This window comes from Lytechinus variegatus, chromosome 13 (assembly GCF_018143015.1).
Source record: "Lytechinus variegatus isolate NC3 chromosome 13, Lvar_3.0, whole genome shotgun sequence".
In the NCBI taxonomy this organism is placed as follows: Eukaryota; Metazoa; Echinodermata; class Echinoidea; order Temnopleuroida; family Toxopneustidae; genus Lytechinus; species Lytechinus variegatus.
Window position 1 is genome coordinate 17,893,114 of NC_054752.1, and position 20,948 is coordinate 17,914,061.

The window sequence follows — 20,948 nt, forward strand, 5'->3', positions numbered from 1 at the left end:
CTCACCACCCAGGGAGCCGTCTCATAATGCTGTTCGTAAATTAAGAGCGACTTTTAGAACGACTGGTGATCCTTTCTTATGCGCTAATGGTATACATCATTGACAATGGTTTAGTGCATAAGAAAGTATCACCAGTCGTTCTTTAAGTTTCTCGTAAAGAACTTACAAATAGCTTTATGAAAATTGGCCCCAGGTGTAGTAAATTGGTACCCAGTAGAAAGGAATTCCTTGAATGCTTGATCACCTGATCAGGGTAGCCTTGCTAAAGCTGTTGTAAAAGTAAGCAGCACCTAGAAGTGAAAACATTACAGAAAGTGCTAGATGTGAATGGTGTATATCATTATGATTATTATTTTGTTGAGTTTGTAAACAACTCTCTGTGTAAGTGTACATTGTAGATTATTTCAAGGAAAAAGGGGGTAATCTTTAGACTGTAATGACACACAGAGACCTCCACTCCTTCTAAACAATTCATCATCACTGACACAGCATCTTCATCAATCATAGTTCATCATCATCGTCATTATTATTACATGAGCTTCATGTCGTCATTATCATCATCCTTATCACCATTATCATCATCATCATCATCACAACAAAATCATCACCACTATCACCAACATGATCATGATCATTGTCATCATCGTTACTGACATCATCATCGTCATCACCGCCATCACTGTTATCATAGTCGTCATCATGACCATCATCATCATGACCATCATTATAATCATCATCATCATCATTATCATCATACCCATCATCATTGTCACCATTATCATCGTCGTCATCGTCACCAACACTATCATCACCAATATCGCCAACATGATCATGATGATGATCATCATCATAACCACCATCATCATCACCATCATCACCATGACCATCATCATCATAATCATCGTCATCATCATCATCCTCATGACCATCATCACTATAGTCATCACCACTACCAACATTTTCACCACCACCATCAACATCATCAGCATCATCAATATTTCCTCATTATGTAACATTGGATATTACATGTACATAAGTTCTCCTCACACTATCAATATAATATTATGTGTATCCAATCCTCAGACACCACACCTCCTGTTTTTGTGTGCCCATTCAACAAGCGTCTTTTTGCCGGGGAAGACAGTTCTAGTGCTCCAATACTGTGGAGTGAATGGGAACCAGTCATGGTAAGAGTATGTTGAATGTTACAAACAGAACAACATAACTCACTTTTGTGACAATGAGAATAACTGTGAATTAATGAACAAAAATACATGTATATATGGATGTCTATATAAATCTTCCTACATGTATAAATGTACAAAAATGGTTCTATGATGGAAGATGAAATACATATATATATAATGCATATATTTGTTTTAGATTGGCATTTTTTTATTATTCTGACTGCTGGTATGATTTTCATATTTGAATGCTGGTTATTTTTATTCAGTCACCCATAGATTTATAGTTTTTTGGTCTACAAACGGTTGGCGTCCACCTCAGATAGTATGATAGCACTTGGGCTACACCCACTTGGTCTTATATCAGTTTGGTCTAATTTCAACTTGATATACATGTACTGTACACTTGGTATAGTAACCACTTAGGCTAACCCTTTTAGTCTAAAGCCCAGTTGGTCTAGTTTCCATTTTGTCTACTTATTACTTTTCACTTTTAGAATGAAAATATTGTTGATAAACATTGCAATTAATCATACATTGTATAAACTACAGTTCAGTTTAATTTTATTCATTTTCTCTCAGCATAAAAAATGATGTCTATTCAATGTGTACAGGAATGGCAAATTATATTAAAGAAAAATGGCAACTACAGAAAAGTGTATAAAAAAACTTGAGAATAGTAGTTCCCAATAAATAAAATTAAAATTCAGTGTATGATAACAACATTGAGTAAAAATGTAGACACAGTATCAACAAACACTAGCAAACATACATATATGATTTCGGCAAGAAGAAAAAACAAATTATATGGTGTTTGACCAAGTAGATGTTGGAAAACATATACTAAATTAGGAAGTAGACTGAATGGTAAATGGTTTAAATGATGATAGTAGACAAGCTACTTGTAGATGAAGTACATGTGTGATTAGACTGTGTGGGAGAAGACCTAGCGGAAAGTGGAAGAAGAGGGGGGAAGACTAACTTGCAATGTACCCTTAATATACAAATAATGCACGTAAGCACGATAAACGATGTGCGAGAAGAGCCAATTGATATATACCGCACCGAGGTCCGCAGGACCGAGTACGGTACATGTATATCCATTTGGCGAGTCGAGCACCGAGTTCATTATTTAAGTCCTCTATGCACAAGAATGCGTGCATTGTTTGTTTTATACAACCCCCTCCTCCCCCATGTTACTGAGTTGCCGCGAATGCTATATTTCATCTAAATTCTAGATAATTATAGATAATTCCATACCTCGCACTATCCTGCACTCTGACATCAGAGTGCAGGATAGTACTTTTGGTATGACGTCAGAGTGCAGGATAGTGCATTTTGGATGCAATAGTGCAATTCGCTGAATATCATGTGACCCAATTTGGGCCAATCAGATCACAGAACATTCTTTGGAGTTGTATAAGAGGGGCTATTTCACATTTACCTGGTCCAAATGTTGTTTTTTTGTCTCGGTAGTTGTATACCGATGAGTAATTCACCATGTAAGCTGGGTTGTAATTTCTGTAATCCTATCCAGGGTACTGATCGAGGTGCCCCTTTACCTGCTACCCTATACGCAATAGACTCGGTAGAGGTAGGGTCTTCCAAACCAAACGTCCTTGTGGAAGGAACTCACAGGGTTACATACAGAGGGACGGACCTTGCGGGACACTCTGCTACATGCTCCTTTGACATTGAAATAGCAGGTGAGATATGGAATAGGCGAGGGGGTGGGGCCATGGAATGAGGGCTAAATGACATTTACACGAAAATGGTTTACTAGACAAACTGGTTGTTGACAAAGTGTAGCGATATGACTCAGTGGATTAGTCTCCGGACTTTGAAACAGAGGGTCGTTGGATTGAATTCCAGCCATGGCATCATTTCATCCAACAGGAATTGATCCACAATGTGCTGAAATCAACCCAGGTGAGTTTATTGGTTACTGGCAGGGAGTAATTCCTCTAGAAATGTGCGCTAAAAAAGAATTGCCCCCCCCTCAATATTGAAATTTAAGGCTTTTTACATTATCAATATTATCAAGTTTCGAGTTTAATAAGCACTGGTGTGTGTGTGTGTGTCAATAGGCTGTTTGTAAGTTGCTTGTGATGCTACGACGACTAGTGGCCTTTGTTTTGGGAACTAAAATTGCGCCAATGAAAATTTCTACTCATAAATGAAAACATGGTAGATTTTTAGAGTGCATATATTGTCCAAAGACGTTCTTGGTGCTATCCGAGCAACAGATCTGTTTTATATATGCATAAAAAAGCATTAAAGGGGATGTTCACCCTGAAGAAAAGTTTGTGGTTAAAATAAAATATTTCCTATCTTGGGTTTGATACTGCTGCAGAGATGTGTTTTCTAAATAAAAAATACAGTGCATCCCACAAAAAAGGAAACCCGTTTTCAAAGATAGATTTCACAGTTATTAAATATGTGTTTATTATAAATTTGATACTAATTGCGAGAGTGGAATCTCATCACTAATTGGAAATCAACAGCTTAGCAAATCATTCACGCATGGCAGATTACAAACAATAAATATTGAGGCATATCAGAAACTCACATGTGAATCTGACTCCTTTCTCATTTCAGGGATCAGTGTGAGAATCTTAACAAAAAATACACAAAGAAATGCTAATGAGCCAACCGTCGAATAAGCCCGTTCGTCGTATCACGAACCAATCATGTCCAATTTTTCTGCTCAACATGATTTTGACAATAAAATTTCAATCTCATCTTGCTCATCAATGTGTGAAGTGTTTGCCTTCTATTAGCTCAAAATAAAGAGAAATGATTGAATTAAATGATTATGTAAATGAAATTTCATAATTCATTTGTCTTTGAAGAAAAAAGACTTTGGAGTCTTGGTTTCCTTTTTTTTTGATGCACCGTACAAACCTTATCTCCCTACTCTGTTAATAACCAGTGTCAAGATGTGCACCCGTTCCGCTCCCTGAGCATGGTTCAGTAGCTCTCCTGTCCGGGAATGGTCGATGTGAAGATGGACCCATCTTTGGAGCAGACTGTCGAGTGTCATGTGAGGCAGGTTACCGACTCTCATCAGACACGGATCATATTGACAGAGTTTGCCAGAGGCTCACTGACACATCACCAATCGGCTACTGGACAGGGCAGAATGAGATATGCAATGGTGAGGGTATAGTTATTGTACAGCATTATTATTTTATTTCACCTTTACTCATTTACTGATACATAACTGCAAATGGTTTTATAGTACTTGAGTGAAAAACATTTTGGTCAGGCTCAAAATGGTTTGGACTAAGCATCAACAAACATGTCATGAATAATAATATTTTTTTTATACTCCTTACAGTATGTTTAGAGTTCTTTACTTCTATTACATGGCCTATAAAAATATCTCTTACCATACCATCAAATCCTACGTTCCAAAGACTTTGAATACCAACTTTCTTGTCAAATGGCCACTGCTGGCGATCTATTGCTGATTGAGTTACACATAGGCTACATAAATGATGGCTTTCCCTGTAAGATATGTAAACCAGACTTTAGATTATCTGCATCATGTAAAAATAGCAATTTTATTTGAATGGTAATTTTCACAGTGAAAAACTGCACAGTTCCTGCTGTCATCAATGGATTCACTGAAGACTGCTCCAGGCCCAAGGTCTCTTATCAAACAACCTGTCATTTTCACTGTCAACCTGGGTATAGCACGCCCTCTGGAGTTGAGTCTGTCACTCGGACCTGCCAGGCTGATGAGACATGGAGTGGACAAGATCTTCAATGCACAGGTTGGTGTAGCCACATTTATCAAACTCTATTCCTGATCGGAGCAGAATTCTGCAGGAAGGAAAGACAGTGTGAAGGATGCGCTAGCGCCTTTATTGCGCCATTCAAGATTCACAGTGGCTTTGTAGTGCCTTTATAGTTAGTTCTACATGCAATGTGTCTTAGTCAGTAGTAGTTTTCCTGCTTTCACAGTCATCCACTGTTTTGATTGTATGTGATAAATATGAGCCTCTGCAATGAAGCCTTTTTATGATTTCTGCGTGATAGATACATCGCTTTTATTCATGTACTTGCTGAGATCATCAGCAAGCAAATTAAGATTTGTGAAATTATCTCTGAAACACACAACTTCCGTTTGTATGTTGCTCATTGTTCTCTATGCCCTGTTAGACCATGTGGTAAGAGTTGAAAGAGGCATAATAAGCATCAGAAACATATACTGTAAACAAAATTACGGACACTTTTAGCTTCCCATTATTTTCACACACTGCTTCATCATAGCCTGGGTCAAACAGAACTTCAGAATATGTACATGTAGGAAAGAAGTCAAGACTCTTTTGCATAAAGGCCCAGGGGAAAAAAGGATATGTGGGGACTCGCGGTGATTTTGTCGCTGAAATGCTTTAATAAGAGAGCCCTGGGAATAATATTAAATAGCCCTGGAAAATCCCCATTTACTGCAATGTTAGAGCTTATCAAAAGAAGCAGATTTAGGCTGTATGTTGTGAAAATTCCCCCTCCCTCCGAAATGACAAAAATGATTATTTGCCTGATTTGGCCTGCAATATCACTGAATAAAAAAATTAAATGGTGATTATGTATGTGATTAAAGAAACTCCAGGCCTCGTTCATATTTGTTGAAAATGCAGTTACAAAGACCTGTCCTGCATCATTTGATATTGACCATGGGAGTGTGAACCCACCCGAGTGCGAGTCATCGGATACTGTACGATTTAATACCAGGTGTGAATTCGCGTGTGATGCGGGTTACCAGATACAGGGTCCGAGTGCTCTTGCCTGTAGCACCGATGGGGTGTGGAATCATGATGTCGTACCATACTGCAAAGGTAAGTTCTTGTAGTCTCAGTCTCTTCTTCTTCCTTCTTCCTCTTTTTCTTTTTCGTCTATGTATTCCTCTTCTTTGTTTTTCTTCTAGCTACAGCATGAACAGTCTTCTACATAGATAAGCACATTTGGGAGCATGTATTTTTTTTTATTTATGTAAAACATTCCTTCAACAAGCTAGCCAGAATACCATGTTTTACTTACAGGTACATGTATTTATTAACTTATCTTTTTAAATTGTATTTATCTATTTATTTATTTACCACTCTTAGGACCGAACACCCTATCAGCAAATGCTGTTTCTTGCCTTGCTATGTGGTAAGGGGTCCATAGCCTTGAAAGAGACCAGGTGGGTATTTCATAAAGCTGTTCGTACATGTAAGTTAAGAGCGACTTTAAGAACGACTGGTGATCATTTTATTTGTAAATGGTATACACCAAAATGTTCATTGGCGATGTGTTAGCACATAAGAAAGGATCACCAGTCGCTCTTCAAGTCGCTCCTAACTTACGAACAGCTTTGTGAAACGGCCCCCTGGGAGCTTTATAGAAAAATTGTTTGACTAAATCGCCAACACACATGCATGCACAACCTCCTGAATTTTTGAAATTACAACATATTGTTTTTTGTGCATTCATCAGACATCCAGCCCCCATCATTCAGGGGACCTTGCCCTCATGAGGTCACACTAACTGCTCAACCAGGGACTCTGGAGGCTATGGTAGACTTTGAGGAACCAATTCCAATCGATAATTCTGGCCTAGTCAATCTCACAAGGTAATAATACGACCCTGACAGGGCTTGTATTAAGAATTCAAAGGGGCACAGCCATTTTTTAACAGGGCAAGGCCATTTTTGATAGGGCAATTTAATGGTGCATGAGAGGGCATTAAAAAGGACATCAATAGAAAACTGTACTTTCTACGGATTTACCCTACCCTCACAGAGAGGTGACACGACATATGCTCCTGCGGCATTTTCTCTGGTCTTAATATCTCAGAGGGCATAAAAGATGGGAGTTAAGATTCTATTAGAGTTCTTGGTTTGGAATAATGTAAAGATAAGGCTTTAACGGTTTATTTGATTTTGTAGGTTAGATTTTATCGGCTTATCGTGCAGAGTTTCCACTCGTCGCTGGAGCAATTGTCATGGAATCAACTGAGATCACCCTCACCACTCCTTCCATCATTTTACTCTATTCCATGCATCCTCCTCCCTCAACCCTACCTCACCCTCACAGAGAGGTGTGGGCGCGCCATGGTCTAGTGGTTCTGACCCTCGCCTTTCAAACAGAGGGTCGTGGGTTGAATCCTAGCCATGGCGTATTTTCCTTCAGCAAGAAATTTATCCACACTGTGCTGCACTCAACCCAGGTACGGTGAATGGGTACCCAGCAGGATTATTTCCTTGAATGCACCAAGTGCCGGTGATGGTAGCTCGAGGTAAAGCTGGGGTAATAATAGCAGCGCTTTGTATCCTCGGGCAAAAAGCGCTTTATAAATCCAGCTTTTATTATTATTATTATTAACCCTCCTACTCTCCTCCACCACTTGCTTCTTCCATGTCTTCTTCGGTTGCCACCTTGAACTCATTCCACCCTTCTAGGGACATACAAATAATGTTTGGAATTTATATTCCTTTCTCCTGACAGGCTAGTTCCTGATCATGGCCCAGGGAGCACCTTTGAAGAAGGTGATACAACTATTGGTTACCTAGCAACAGACTCCAGTGGATTATCGTCCAGATGTGATGTAGTCATAACAGTTCAAGGTCAGTCAGTTTATCACTTTTCAAAAGTTTTAAAGGGAAGTTCACCCTCTTGATATAAGTGTTTCAATAATAATAAAAAAATGTAAATGGTAAGATTTGATGAGAATCCATCAAAGAAGAAGAAAAATAGTACTTTTTTAAGATTTGACTTTGTTATATATGTACAGCTGTGCCATAGTTCCAGTGATTAAATAAATTCATTAAATGTCCATTGTTTTTAGTGGTGTATAATGACTGAAATTATTCTTCTAGATAGTTGATACAGAATGAGTATGAGTTAAAATTTAAGTTTAGAATATATGAAGATAAATGCCAGCTGTGGTAACAATCTGAAAATGAGCTCAAAGCGCAATCCAATGAAATGGCCACCCAAGTCGTCTTTTGCCTATATGGACAAAAATCTGCCAAATAATTCTGGTATAAAATGTGTAATTGCTGGGAATGTGACAAAATAAGCATGGCATTAAGGCCAAGTGTCATGTCTTTTTCAATGCAATAAATACAATCTCTTACATGTGCCAGATCTGTATCCGTGATCTTTAGTGTAGTCATTTTTCAGCTTAAGACGGCATGGTTTCACATGGTCAGGTTTATGTAGATGTAGACGAACAAGACACAGATCTTTAATGATATGTTGACAATTAACCCTGAATTTGAAGACTTAATTTCTCATGAAAGCATTGTTGCTTTAACCACATGTATACATGTATGTATTTAGCTTAAATTAGAATTTTCACAGTACAGGCTAAATTTTATCATTCCTTCAGTGTACAGATGTGCCCCTCAACAACCTCCTCTCCATGGGAGTGTAGCAGGATGTCCTGATCCCTTCCATGGCTCTGAATGTCATTTCTCTTGCGACGTAGGTTATGACTTGATTGGGCAAGATACTCTGTCATGTGATCTGTCACCTGACACTGTCCCAGTATGGAATCATGACAGACCAGTTTGTCAGAGTGAGTATCATTTAGTATCATACATGTATCTTGTGTGATCAGTGAAAATAGAGGAGTTAGAAACTTGCATGTCTGTCTGATTGAATTGAGATTTAGGTTTATACAGATGTAGGGAGGTTATAATTGGCTATTTTTCCTCTTTTTTTCTCATTCCAGTGTGGTACATGTATTTCTTATTTAAGATATTTTGTAATTGAGTTGAAAGTTTTTCTTTGTGGTGGTGCTTATTATTGTATACCTGATTGCTAAAGGATACCGCACACCTTGCGTCTGTTAATGATCCGATTTTGGAACAAATCACATTTTGCTCATATTCTGAAAATGTGAATGGAACATATCATTTTATTTGATTACAACTAATTCAAAGAATACTAATATAACCTTTTTGTAAGATTGTAAGCCTTTATTGTGGAGTAAATGCCAAATTGATTTCAAATCGTAGCCTACCGTACAACTGCTATGACGTCATTATGACTAGATATTAATTTTTTGTTTTTATTCTAAGGATGATAGCATAGTCACAGATTTGAACATGGGTATTTGTACGATGGTTAAGAACATTACAAAGTAAGATATTCCAAGTCTCAATATCAGCATCAATTTATATTACGTTTTATTCAAAAATTGAGTTGCATACCAGTCGTAAGGTGTGCGGTCGCCTTAATAAAGCAAAAATAATTGTAAGCAAGCAATTAGAGGACCAAAGGCTTGAGATTTTGTCTGGCAGTGACCTAGCAGTGAGGATAAATGCCTTACCAGATGGATTAAGCTCACTAAGTGGGAATTTGACTTGTGTCACAAGATTTTGAAACTACTTCTCTACCAGTTGAGCTATCAATTTGTAGCAGACTGGTCTGCCAGAATATTTCATTTTCTGTCATAACTGAAGTTCAATAGTAACTTCAGTTACTATAAAGTTTATGCACGTGAAAGAAATTTAAAAGTTCTTTGGGTTTTGTGTCACCAGATTGTGAAACTACTTCTCTACCAACTGAGGTATCAACTTGTAGCAGACTGGTCCACCAGAATATTTCATTTTCTGTCATAACTGAAGTTCAATAGTAACTTCAGTTACATGTACTATGAAGTTTATGCACATGAAAGACATTTCCAAGTTCTTTGGGTTTTGTTTCAGAGAGATTTGCCTTCCAATCCGTGGAAAAATATTTGAATGAAATATTTTTTTTTTTCTTTATTTTCTCCATTTCAAGTACGGACATGTCCAGTGCTGGTCGTTGATGATCCGGCCACACTGACCGGGTGTGGTCAACTAGGGGAGAGTGTTCCTTACGGGTCAGTGTGTACATTCCACTGTCCATTTGGTTACGATGGGGAAGGGGATAGAGCGAAGAGGTGTCAGGCCGATAGAACATGGAGCAGCACTGATTTTACCTGCAATCGTAAGTCTTCTCTCTTTATCTCTCTCTCTCTCTGTCTTTCTATCTTTGTCCTTTTCTCCTCTTGGTATATCTTTTTCAATCTTTCCCAGTCTCTCTTCAATTTTGTATGTGACCCTCTAGCTCTCAAACAGAGTTTTAATTCCCATCTCTGTATATCTCTTGCTGTTTTCTACTTCTCTCCATCTGTCTTCATGTCTTATTTGTATATTAGTCTCTCTCCTTAAACCTCGTGTCTCTCACATACAGTTGTAAGTCCTCTATCTATCTGTTTTTTTCTCGGCTCATATCTTTCACTTTCCATCTCTCTCTCTATCTTTTTGATTCTCTTCATATGTCTCTATGCCTGTTTCTTCCTCGGTGTCTCTCTAATATCTTTCTCTCTTTCACACACAGTCGTAAGTCCACTATCTGCCTTGTCTGTCTTTCTAGTTTAACTCTCCTCATATCTTCCTCTTTCAATCTCTCTATTTCCCTCTATACTTCTGCATCTACATCTGTTCTTTTATCTCTCGTCTCAAATGATGATGATGATCACGATAATCATCATGAAGATTCTGTTGTTGATGATGATGATTGTGATAATGATGATAGTGATGATGGTGTTGACTATGATTATGATGTGAATGATGATGAAGTTGTTGTTCGAGGTTAATTTTCTTGATTATGAAAGCATATTAGCTGAATTACAAAAATGAAACAAGCACATTCTAACTTAAATATCTACAATCCTGAATAATATACACTCACTCTTCCTTGTTACCTGTTTATTGAAGGTAAATCCTGTCCAGCTCTTGTGGAGACGTCAAAGATATCGATCGAACCTGAATCTTGTCTATCGGACCCATGCTTTGAGGATACATGTAACCTTGCATGCAGGACTACAGGGTTTGAGATAAGCCCTTCCAGTCTTAGAGAGATCATGTGCTCTGGGAACCAAACCTGGACTAAAGACATAGGCGAGGCCCAGTGTATAGGTAAGACATTGCTTTTTTACACTTAATCCATTGCTTACTGAAACCATGAGGTACCTCAGAAAAGCCTAATGCAATTGTAGAATTTACTAGTCAATCCACTGTTTTGATCTTGAAAAATGATGATGATAAGAAACGTACCTTGAAGATGTGCTTTTTGTCTCACCTGCATAGCAGAGTGAGACTATAGGCGCCGCTTTTCCGACGGCGGCGGCGTCAACATCAAATCTTAACCTGAGGTTAAGTTTTTGAAATGACATCATAACTTAGAAAGTATATGGACCTAGTTCATGAAACTTGGCCATAAGGTTAATGAAGTATTACTGAACATCCTATAAGAGTTTCATGTCACATGACCAAGGTCAAAGGTCATTTAGGGTCAATGAACTTAGACCATGTTAGGGGAATCAACATCGAAATCTTAACCTGAGGTTAAGTTTTTGAAATGTCATCATAACTTAGAAAATATATGGAGTGGTTCATTAAACTTGGACATAAGCTTAATCAAGTATCACCAATCATCCTGCATGAGTTTCACGTCACATGACCAAGGTCAAAGGTCATTTAGGGTCAATGAACTTTGGCCGATTTGGGTGTATCTGTTGAATTACTATCAAAACTTTAAAAGTTTTTGGATCTGATTCATGAAACTTGGACATAATAGTAATCAAGTATCACTGAACATCCTGTGCAAGTTTCAGGTCACATGATCAAGGTCAAAGGTCATTTAGGGTCAATGAACTTTGGCCGAATTGGGGGTATTTGTTGAATTACCATCATAACTTTGAAAGTATGTTGGTCTAGTTCATAAAACTTGGACATAAGAGTAATCAAGTATCACTGAACATCCTGTGCGCATTTTAGGTCACATGACCAAGGTCAAAGGTCAATGAACTTTGGCCATAATGGGGGTATCTGTTGAATTACCATCATAACTTTGCAAGTTTATTGATCTGACTTTTGAAACTTGGACATAAGAGTAATCAAGTATCACTGAATGTCCTGTGCAAGTTTCAGGTCACATGATCAAGGTCGAAGGTCATGTGAGGTCAATGAACTTTGGCCACATTGGGGGTATTTGTTGAATTACCATCGTATCTCTGTAAGTGTATTGGTCTAGTTCATAAAACGTGCAAATAAGAGTAACCAAGTATCACTGAACATCTTGTGCGAGTTATAGTAGTTTTCAAAGTCAGCACTATGTTGAACTGCGTGATGCAGGTGAGACGGCCAGAGGCATTTCACTTGTTATGATATTTGCTGTCAATATGGAATGTGTGGCATTAACATGTACAAGTATATTAGTTGATATTGTTTATGTATGCAACCCTTGTGAAATGGATCTTGTTGAAATAAACAAAAATGTGTAGTTTTGAATCAGAAGAATTTGAGTTTAATTAATCATAATTTTGTGCTAATTAAGGCAAAATGAATGTAAATCATGACATCATTATCAATACACAAGATGGTGGCAGTAGAGAACCTTGAGGAACCAACAAAGATATTTAAAAAGCACTTGGACCAAGCACATGGAAAGTATCCCATCTAGAGGGTGAATTGCCAGTTGGTTGATCTTCAGACCATTTTTGTACCGGTATTCCTATTTGGTGTAATCCTAGTTTGTCCATGTACAGCCAGTCTGTCTACTTACTATTTAGTCTAATTACCATTTATCCCATTTGCCGTTTTGTCTAGTTATCAGTTGGGCTATACCAATTTTGTTTAGTATCTCTTGTCTTACACCACTTAGTCTATATGATTTCATTTGACAAAGTATACGAAATATGAAAATGATACTAGACCATCTGGACATTAGACCAATGATGATTAGACTAAGTGGATATGAGATCATGTGAAGTGTAGACCAAGCAGCAATGGGTTTAGTCCATGTGGTATTAGACTGTCTGAGAAGTAGATTTATTGTTAAGGCCACTGCACACCTTACAATTGATCAGTGATCCGATTTGGAGCAAATCGCATTTTGCTAATTTCCTGAAAATGTGATTGATACATGTAGGTATCTTTTTATTGGAGTTTTGAATTTACTAAACGAGTACTAAAAACAATGAATGATTGAAAGCCTTTATTTTGGAGTAGATGCCAAATTGTAAAATTCACATGTAGGTATGGCATCCTTATTATAACCTATTTGATTGTTTGAGCTGGTGTAAGATTTCTTTAAAGCGTGTGGGACACGTATGTACTACATGTATTTCCCAAGCCAACTGTTTCTTATTGAGTTGAAAAGAGTGGATCTGCTTATCTCTTGTTCCTTCCATGAATAAGGGTAAGATATTTTCTTTGTATTTGCCAGCTCTTTTTATTCCAAGTCCAAGAATGATGTTTGAATTAATCCTATTTTATTTGAGGTGAAATTGCTTTTAATGTATTTGATATTTAATTATACCTATGCCATGATTTTCTCATTGTCTTAGCCTATCATTTTGTTATTTTTTTGAACCCCGTTCTCATTAACACCCTAAAACTATTTTAGTGGGAACTTGTTTAACTTGTAATGAGGACAGTCGAAGTGGTCTAGGAAGCAATCTTCCAAACAAGTTCTGAAAACCACCTCGCTCGCTTTTCCTTGTTAAACTGGTTCCTATAGCAAAAGGTCACTTTTCATGAAGTGGTTTTAAAAATCACTTTGCCCTGATCAAATGGGAATGCTAGCAAAGCGATGTTCCAAAGTGGTTTCCTGAACCGATTTCTAGTAAATTAGTTTCAAAAAGTATATTGAGAACGGTGTCTTACTGTTCTACTTAGTCTTGGTTCTTCCTACAATATATTTTATTCTCTGTTTTCTTAGTGCTCTATATCCATTCACTCCTTGCCTTTTCTTGTCAGTTATTCTCTTTCTTTAAAATGTAGATCTCCTTTATTATTATTTGTAATCACTCTTTTTTGTTTTATGTCAATGTATATGATGAAACTTTGTACAATATCATTACATTTTTTTTATTATACTTCATTTAATATAATATTAGGGTACATAAATTCCATCGATATAAGCTTTTTAGCTGCCATGTGTTTAAAAAAATCTTAACCAAGCAATTCAAATTAAATCACATTCAACAGGATAGGTGAAGGTTAAGGGATTGTTATAGAATGGCAACCATGCATAAGTAATTACCAATGCATGGCTAGCCATGCGTCGGTAATTACTTAATTATGTATGGTTGTAAAAAACATTGATTTTTCACCAAAGAATTCCACCATTCTATAAAGCAAATGATACACAGGTTTGTTTGTGCATCGGTTTGACTAGTGAGCAATGCGGTAGCTATGAAAACTAGTCTAAACCCACTCAGCTGCACATCGTGGGTTTAACAGTTCCATAGTTACCTTATGCTCACAAAACCTACCGATGCACTATGCATCATTTTTATATTGTTAAAAGTCAAGTCCACCTCAGAAAAATGTTGATTTGAATCAAGAGAGAAAAATCAGACAAGCACAATGCTGAAAATTTCATCAAAATCGGATGTAAAATAAGAAAGTTACGACATTTCAAAGTTTCGCTTATTTTCAACAAAATAGTTATATGAACTGGAGGAAATAGTTATATGAACTGGAGGAAATAATACGTAAAATAGACTGGGAAAGTACAGGGCTAAACATTGATGGCGAGTGTCTCCATCACCTAAGGTTTGCCGATGATATCATTCTAATCACTGATGATGGCCTCAAGCTAGAAAATATGCTTAACGATCTCAACACTGAAAGTAACAAAGTAGGGCTGAAGATCAACATGAAAAAGACAAAAGTAATGTTCAACAAATTTGCTACGGAGCAAAGAATCATAATGGATAATTCTGAAATCGAGAGAGTAGATCATTATATCTACCTTGGGCAACATGTCAGAATGGATCATGAACAACTGGAAGAAGTTAAAAGGAGGACAAGAGCTGGATGGATCGCTTTTGGGAATTTCAATGACATTATGAAGAGCAATATGCCAATTTGCCTTAAAAGAAAAGTCTTTAATCAATGTGTTATACCGGCAATGACCTATGGTTCCGAAACCTGGTCTGTAACAAAGAAAATGGAACAGAAATTAAAAACCACTCAACACAGTATGGAACGTATAATGCTAGGGATATCAAAACGCGATAGGAAAACCATACAATGGATTAGGAACCAGACTAAAGTAATAGACATAATCAAAGCAATTAAATCAATGAAATGGAGATGGGCTGGCCACCTTGCAAGATCACATGATAATAGGTGGACCAAGCGCATCACAGAATGGAGACCATGGCTAGGATCACGAAATCGGGGTAGACAGAAATTGAGATGGAGTGACGAGCTCACAAAATTCATTGGTATAAATTGGATTGCGTCAGCACAAGACAAGCACCTTTGGCACCAACTTGAGGAGGCCTTCGCCCTGCAGTGGGCTGAACATGGCTGATATGATGATGATGATGAGTTATATGAACGAGCCAGTTACATCCAAATGAGAGAGTCGATGACGTCACTCACTCACTATTTCTTTTGTTTTTTATTGTTTGAATTATACAATATTTCAATTTTTACGAATTTGATGATTAAGACTTCATTGCCTAAAGCACAAAATGTTAAAATAATGGAATTCCACATGTTCAGGGAGGAATGAATTTTCATTTCACATGACAATGACGAGAAAATAAAAATATTTAATATTTTATATAATAAAATACCAAAGAAATAGTGAGTGAGTGATGTCATCAACTCTCTCATTTGGATGTAACTGGCTCGTTCATATAACTATTTTGTTGAAAATAAGCGAAACTTTAAAATGCCATAACTTTCTTATTTTACATCCGATTTTGATGAAATTTTTAGTGTTATGCTTGTTGAATTTTTCTCTTTTTATTCAAATCAAGTTTTTGTTGGGGTGGACTTGTCCTTTAAGGAGAGAAAGCAGGGTATTGAAGGAGCTTGAGCTTTATACTTAACCCTTTCTAGGCTGCTCAACGAATCGCCAGATATTTTCGCCGTGCGAATTTTTTTGACGGCGTTGCTCGCTGACTTTTTCCTTTTAAGTCTTGCGCAACTTTTGAGACAAATTTTGCGTCTTCCGGGTATGTGGTTCCGAAATTACGCAACATTATGTAAGTGCATGTCAGACCAAAAATTGCTCTAAAACGTGATTTCATGTACAAAGTCAATGCAAATTGTGTTTTCAACAAAAATTCATAAGTGTATGATTATTTCAAGTTTTGCTGGTCTAAATGTATTTATTTTATGTATTTTGTGATCAAGGAAGAGTCCTCAACAAATTTCATTGAAAAAAACAATGAAAACAAAAGGTCAAGAAAATAAAGAAATACATTAGAAATTGCAAAAAACAATATAATACATAAGAAAATTACTTGATATCACAATTTTTGTCATGTACACTTGCTAAGTACATCACAAAGAGTTTCTCTACCAAAAATGAGTACATTTGGAGCTTTATTTAGGGAGTTAGAGGAAAAAGTATGATTTCGATACTAATTATGCATTAATTAGCATAATCACTAAATAGCGATTCACATGAAATAAATTACTATACAATCTTGTAGATTATGTCCTAGGCAACTCGCGTGCCAGATTTTGGCACGATCACGTGGTCGACGGCTGAGATCTCAAGGGGGGGCTTGGCCCCCCTGGCCATATGAACTCCCAAAATAGCCCGGCCTAGATAGGGTTAAGAGAAAAGGACATGAGATTTATAGGGCAAGGCAGATGCGGGAGAGAGAGGGAGGATATGAATTTAGAGCATTGAGGAAAGAGAGATAGCATTGGAAGTGGAATATATTGCAGAGATGAAGGGACAGATAGAAAAGGAGAGACAGTGAGGGGGGGGATGGTGGGAAGGAGAAACTTCTGCACTCATTTCCATCTTTACCTTTATCCTCTATTAGACTATTCTATACCTTCCTTTCTTTTCCATTCTCTCCATCCAGTTTTCTGTCTATCCTATTTCACTATTCTCTCATCATACTTCTTCCGCTATCCATATCTTTACCTTCCCTCTACATTTCTCTACTTCCTTCTCTTTTATATTAATGCTCCTTTGCACAATTTTTCGTATTCACTTGTTTTTATCTCTACCTTTCTTTGTCCTCTATTTCTTTCCCTTCCTTTGCTTCTTTTCCCCTCATCTGCTGTATTCACCCCTCTCCCTCCTTTTCTTTAATATTATACTTTTTTCACTCCTTTTCCCTTCTTCCACATCACTCCTTTCCATCAGGGCCCCGTCGTGCAAAGAGTTGCGATTGATCAGATCAATCACAACTATGGAAAGCCAACAACGTCAATATCTATTATGCATGTTTGTTAAACTATGATGTATAATCATGCATTGTTTTCTTGGAAATTCAGTGTGTTTCTCTTTGTTTGCAAAGGACATTTTTTATTTGTTGTAGAAAATATTATGACCATTGTGGATTTCCATAGAAGAGAGGTTGATCAGATCAACATAACTCTTTGTAAGATGGGACCTTGGACCTTTCAATACTCTCTATTCTCTTCCTCCCATTTCTTCTATTCCTCTCCCGCAAGTCCACTTTGTCATATTTTCCCTTGCCCAATTTTCTTTCTCTTTCTTTATTGCACATCTTGAGTTTCAAGAAGATTTTTAATAAACCTCTTCTTACAGTTACAATCAACATTACAAATGTCTTGGATATACATGTAGCATGTGCTAGCCAGTATTCTCAGTCACTTTTAATTAGAATAAAAAAGTCGAATGAAATAAAAAGAAAAAAATCAAACCATATGATTTATATTGCTGAAAATTTTACATGAAAAATTGGATGTTAAATAAAAAAGGTGTGACATTACAGTTTTTGCTTTCATGTATTTCCATAAAACATTATTTATATGCACAACAGGGATGATATGCAAAAAAAGTGAGTTGATGAATTCACAGTTTTGCTATTCTTTTGCATTTGCTAGATATCTTACTAAATATTTTGTTTTTTCCTCATAATACAAGTTTGTTTCTTCCGCCAAAACATTTCAAATTGCCAGTGTTGCAAGTTATTGTGATTATGCCAAGAGGGTCCTTATTGCCTAATCTGCATTAATTGAATTATTTCAGTATTCTTATCATTAGCTCTCTCATAAATGTGACTTGGCTTTTGTTTTTATAAACCACTGTGTATATTAAAACAAATCCAGGCATGAATTCTCTATAATATTGTTTCTTTTTTTATTTAATAATGACTCCTAAGGTTGGTCTTCACATTTTAGTGCATTTTGTTGTACATCTACGTCTACATCAACTAGTACTTCCAATTTTAGGAAAAAGTGTAGACTCATGTGGTATTCTTGAATGAGAGATGCATTACTGTATAAACAACATAATGAAACAGTTGGATTGGAACAACAAACCCATCCCATGAATGATATATCAGTAGAACTGTTGTGAAGTAGTAATTACAAGCATTATCCCCCAACAAATTTAGAAGAATTGCTGTGGTATTATTGCATTTAACATACAATTCCAGGCTTCTTATGCTCAATAAAATGTCACTGGTGTTAAAAATGGATAATGATGAATATTAACTTGGTGTTTTACAAAACCGTTGGTTAAATTTTGATGTTTTATAAAATCACTTGCCAAAATTTGATGATTTATTGCAGTATTTTTTTAAAGCATTGATTAATGAGAGTAATACTAATATCAATGAATTTTGCATTAAAAAGTCTATTCATTTAAAAATGTCAAGCTTTGCAAACAAATGAAACAGATTTTGCCTAAACTGGCCTTTCAAATGGCCATAAATGATTTTTTAAAAGCCTATCTGTTTCCACTGTTTTGCATAATTTGCACACATCAACAGACTTTGCCCAAACAGCATGTATGATGGAACATTCTCAACACAATTCTATTCTCAGCTGCTGCTCACATTTGAATGGATTTCATGAAATGTTTTCTCTCAAGTTTAAAGATCTTGGTATCATTCTTTTCTTTTTAGCATTTTGTTTATTGAAAAAATGAAAGTTTACCCTGACAAAAATTCTATATTGTAAATAGCAGACGATTAGCAGAAAAATATATTTTAAAATTTCATTGAAGAGTTAAGAAAATCCATCAAAGATGTAAAAGGCCTTTAGAATTCTATTTTATTTATTCACAATTTCATATGCGAGCAGCTTCGCCATATACCATGTATTATAAAGAACAACCAGATGTAATTTTCTCCAAAAGATATATTTTTATTTATTTTACCTTCAGTATATCAAAAAATTATTTCACACCCACTCTTGAAAGAAAGAAAAGACATCATGAACCATTACAAATTGAAACTTAGGAATATTATATATTACATAATATATGGGGCGTATATGACGTCACAAATCAAAAACCTAGAATAAAAATAAAATTCTTAATCTAAGTGGATGAATTTTTCTCAATTCTTCATCAATATTTTTAATTATTTTTATGGTATTTTTGCAAATTAACCTTTTTGTGTGAACTCCCTTTTTTAGGGCAAAGGTTAACATCCATCATTTTGCTTCTTCTGGAAATTTGGTCTAAGTGTTTAGCATCAAATTTTATGTATTAAACTCTTTAAAGCTCTTTTATGGTGTATGCCAAGCTGTTTACTTTGATAATTAATCAGAATTATCAAAATAAGTCAAAAACATTTACGTTAGTGCCCCTCATGTATATAAGAAAGATATATTAAATATATGCACAGAGATAATTGTTTGAAATGCTAACCAAGGATTTAAAGGGGAAGTTCACTCTGACCAATACAGATGTTTTAACAAAAAGTTGACAAAATTGTGAAAAATGCTAGTGAAGGTGTGAGGAAAATCCATAAAAGAAAATAAAGTTAATGTATGATTTTTCTTAGTTTTGAATTAGTGACACCATCTGCAAGCAGGTGCTGAATTCCATGAATTCCCATTTTAATAGATTTTGTTAACCAACAAGTTCATCTTTCTAAGGAGATAAAGAGATGATAGGTCTGATGATATGATATAATCATTTTCAATTCTTAGAAAATGAATGTGACATCACAAGGTAAAACCTATGAAAAAATTAATCGCTATATTCTTTAATAGATTTTCACCAAATCTCACCAATATATATTTTATTTTCAACTTGTATAAATTTTAACCAATCGACATCAGGGTGAACTTTCCCTTTGACAATTATACTTGTAAATCAGCTGAAATTAAGAATGAATTGAAGGTTGAGTGTCAATATCCCTCTGCATACATGTACAAGTCAGGGGCCGTGGAAGGGGGGGGGGGTGCCCCCAAATGTTCATAAAATCAATGCACATAAATCTAAAAATGACTAATTGTAATACTTTGCATAGTCACCCCCACCTGACTTTCAAAACCATTCCACAGCCCCTGCATCAGGGACCAGTCCATGGAGGATTATTGTATTGTTACTGGGGTGCTGAGCATTGTCACAGCATCCCCAGTAATAATAGATAGTCCTCCATGGCCAGGTCCATGCCCTGTATGTAGCTCCAAATGTTAAGTGGGATCCATGTTGGACGAGGGGCGGGTGTCCAAGGGGTGTAGGTGATCAAGGACCGTAGCCTTCTCCTCTGCCTCTTTCCTTGCAATGCTTTCCAGCGTAACCTGCTCCTCAAGATCCAAACAGCTATCGAGAAGATGAGAATAGTTGTTGGTAGCAAAGAAGATTTTCATTTCCCTCAGTGCTTCAGCAACGTGATGGATGGACTTAAACTTGAGATTGCTCGAAGTCTCCTTTTCCTCCTTGTCTTTCTTGTCCTCATTGTCTTTCTTCTCTTCTTCATTCTTCTCATTCTGACCTTTCTCTGGCCCGGCAGTGTCGTCCTGTTTGATTTTACACCAATCAT

At 36.5% G+C, this 20,948-nt stretch overlaps 1 protein-coding gene across 1 annotated transcript in view; it reads left to right on the plus strand.

Moving 5' to 3' along the window:
• Positions 1-20,948, plus strand: part of LOC121426122 (sushi, von Willebrand factor type A, EGF and pentraxin domain-containing protein 1-like) — an 80,430-nt gene that overhangs the window by 39,011 nt on the left and 20,471 nt on the right. The window contains 10 exon segments of the mRNA XM_041622289.1: positions 1,084-1,187; positions 2,722-2,890; positions 4,117-4,341; positions 4,775-4,963; positions 5,831-6,028; positions 6,669-6,804; positions 7,679-7,797; positions 8,565-8,753; positions 9,965-10,153; positions 10,927-11,127. Coding sequence (XP_041478223.1) covers positions 1,084-1,187; positions 2,722-2,890; positions 4,117-4,341; positions 4,775-4,963; positions 5,831-6,028; positions 6,669-6,804; positions 7,679-7,797; positions 8,565-8,753; positions 9,965-10,153; positions 10,927-11,127 — 1,719 coding nt within the window.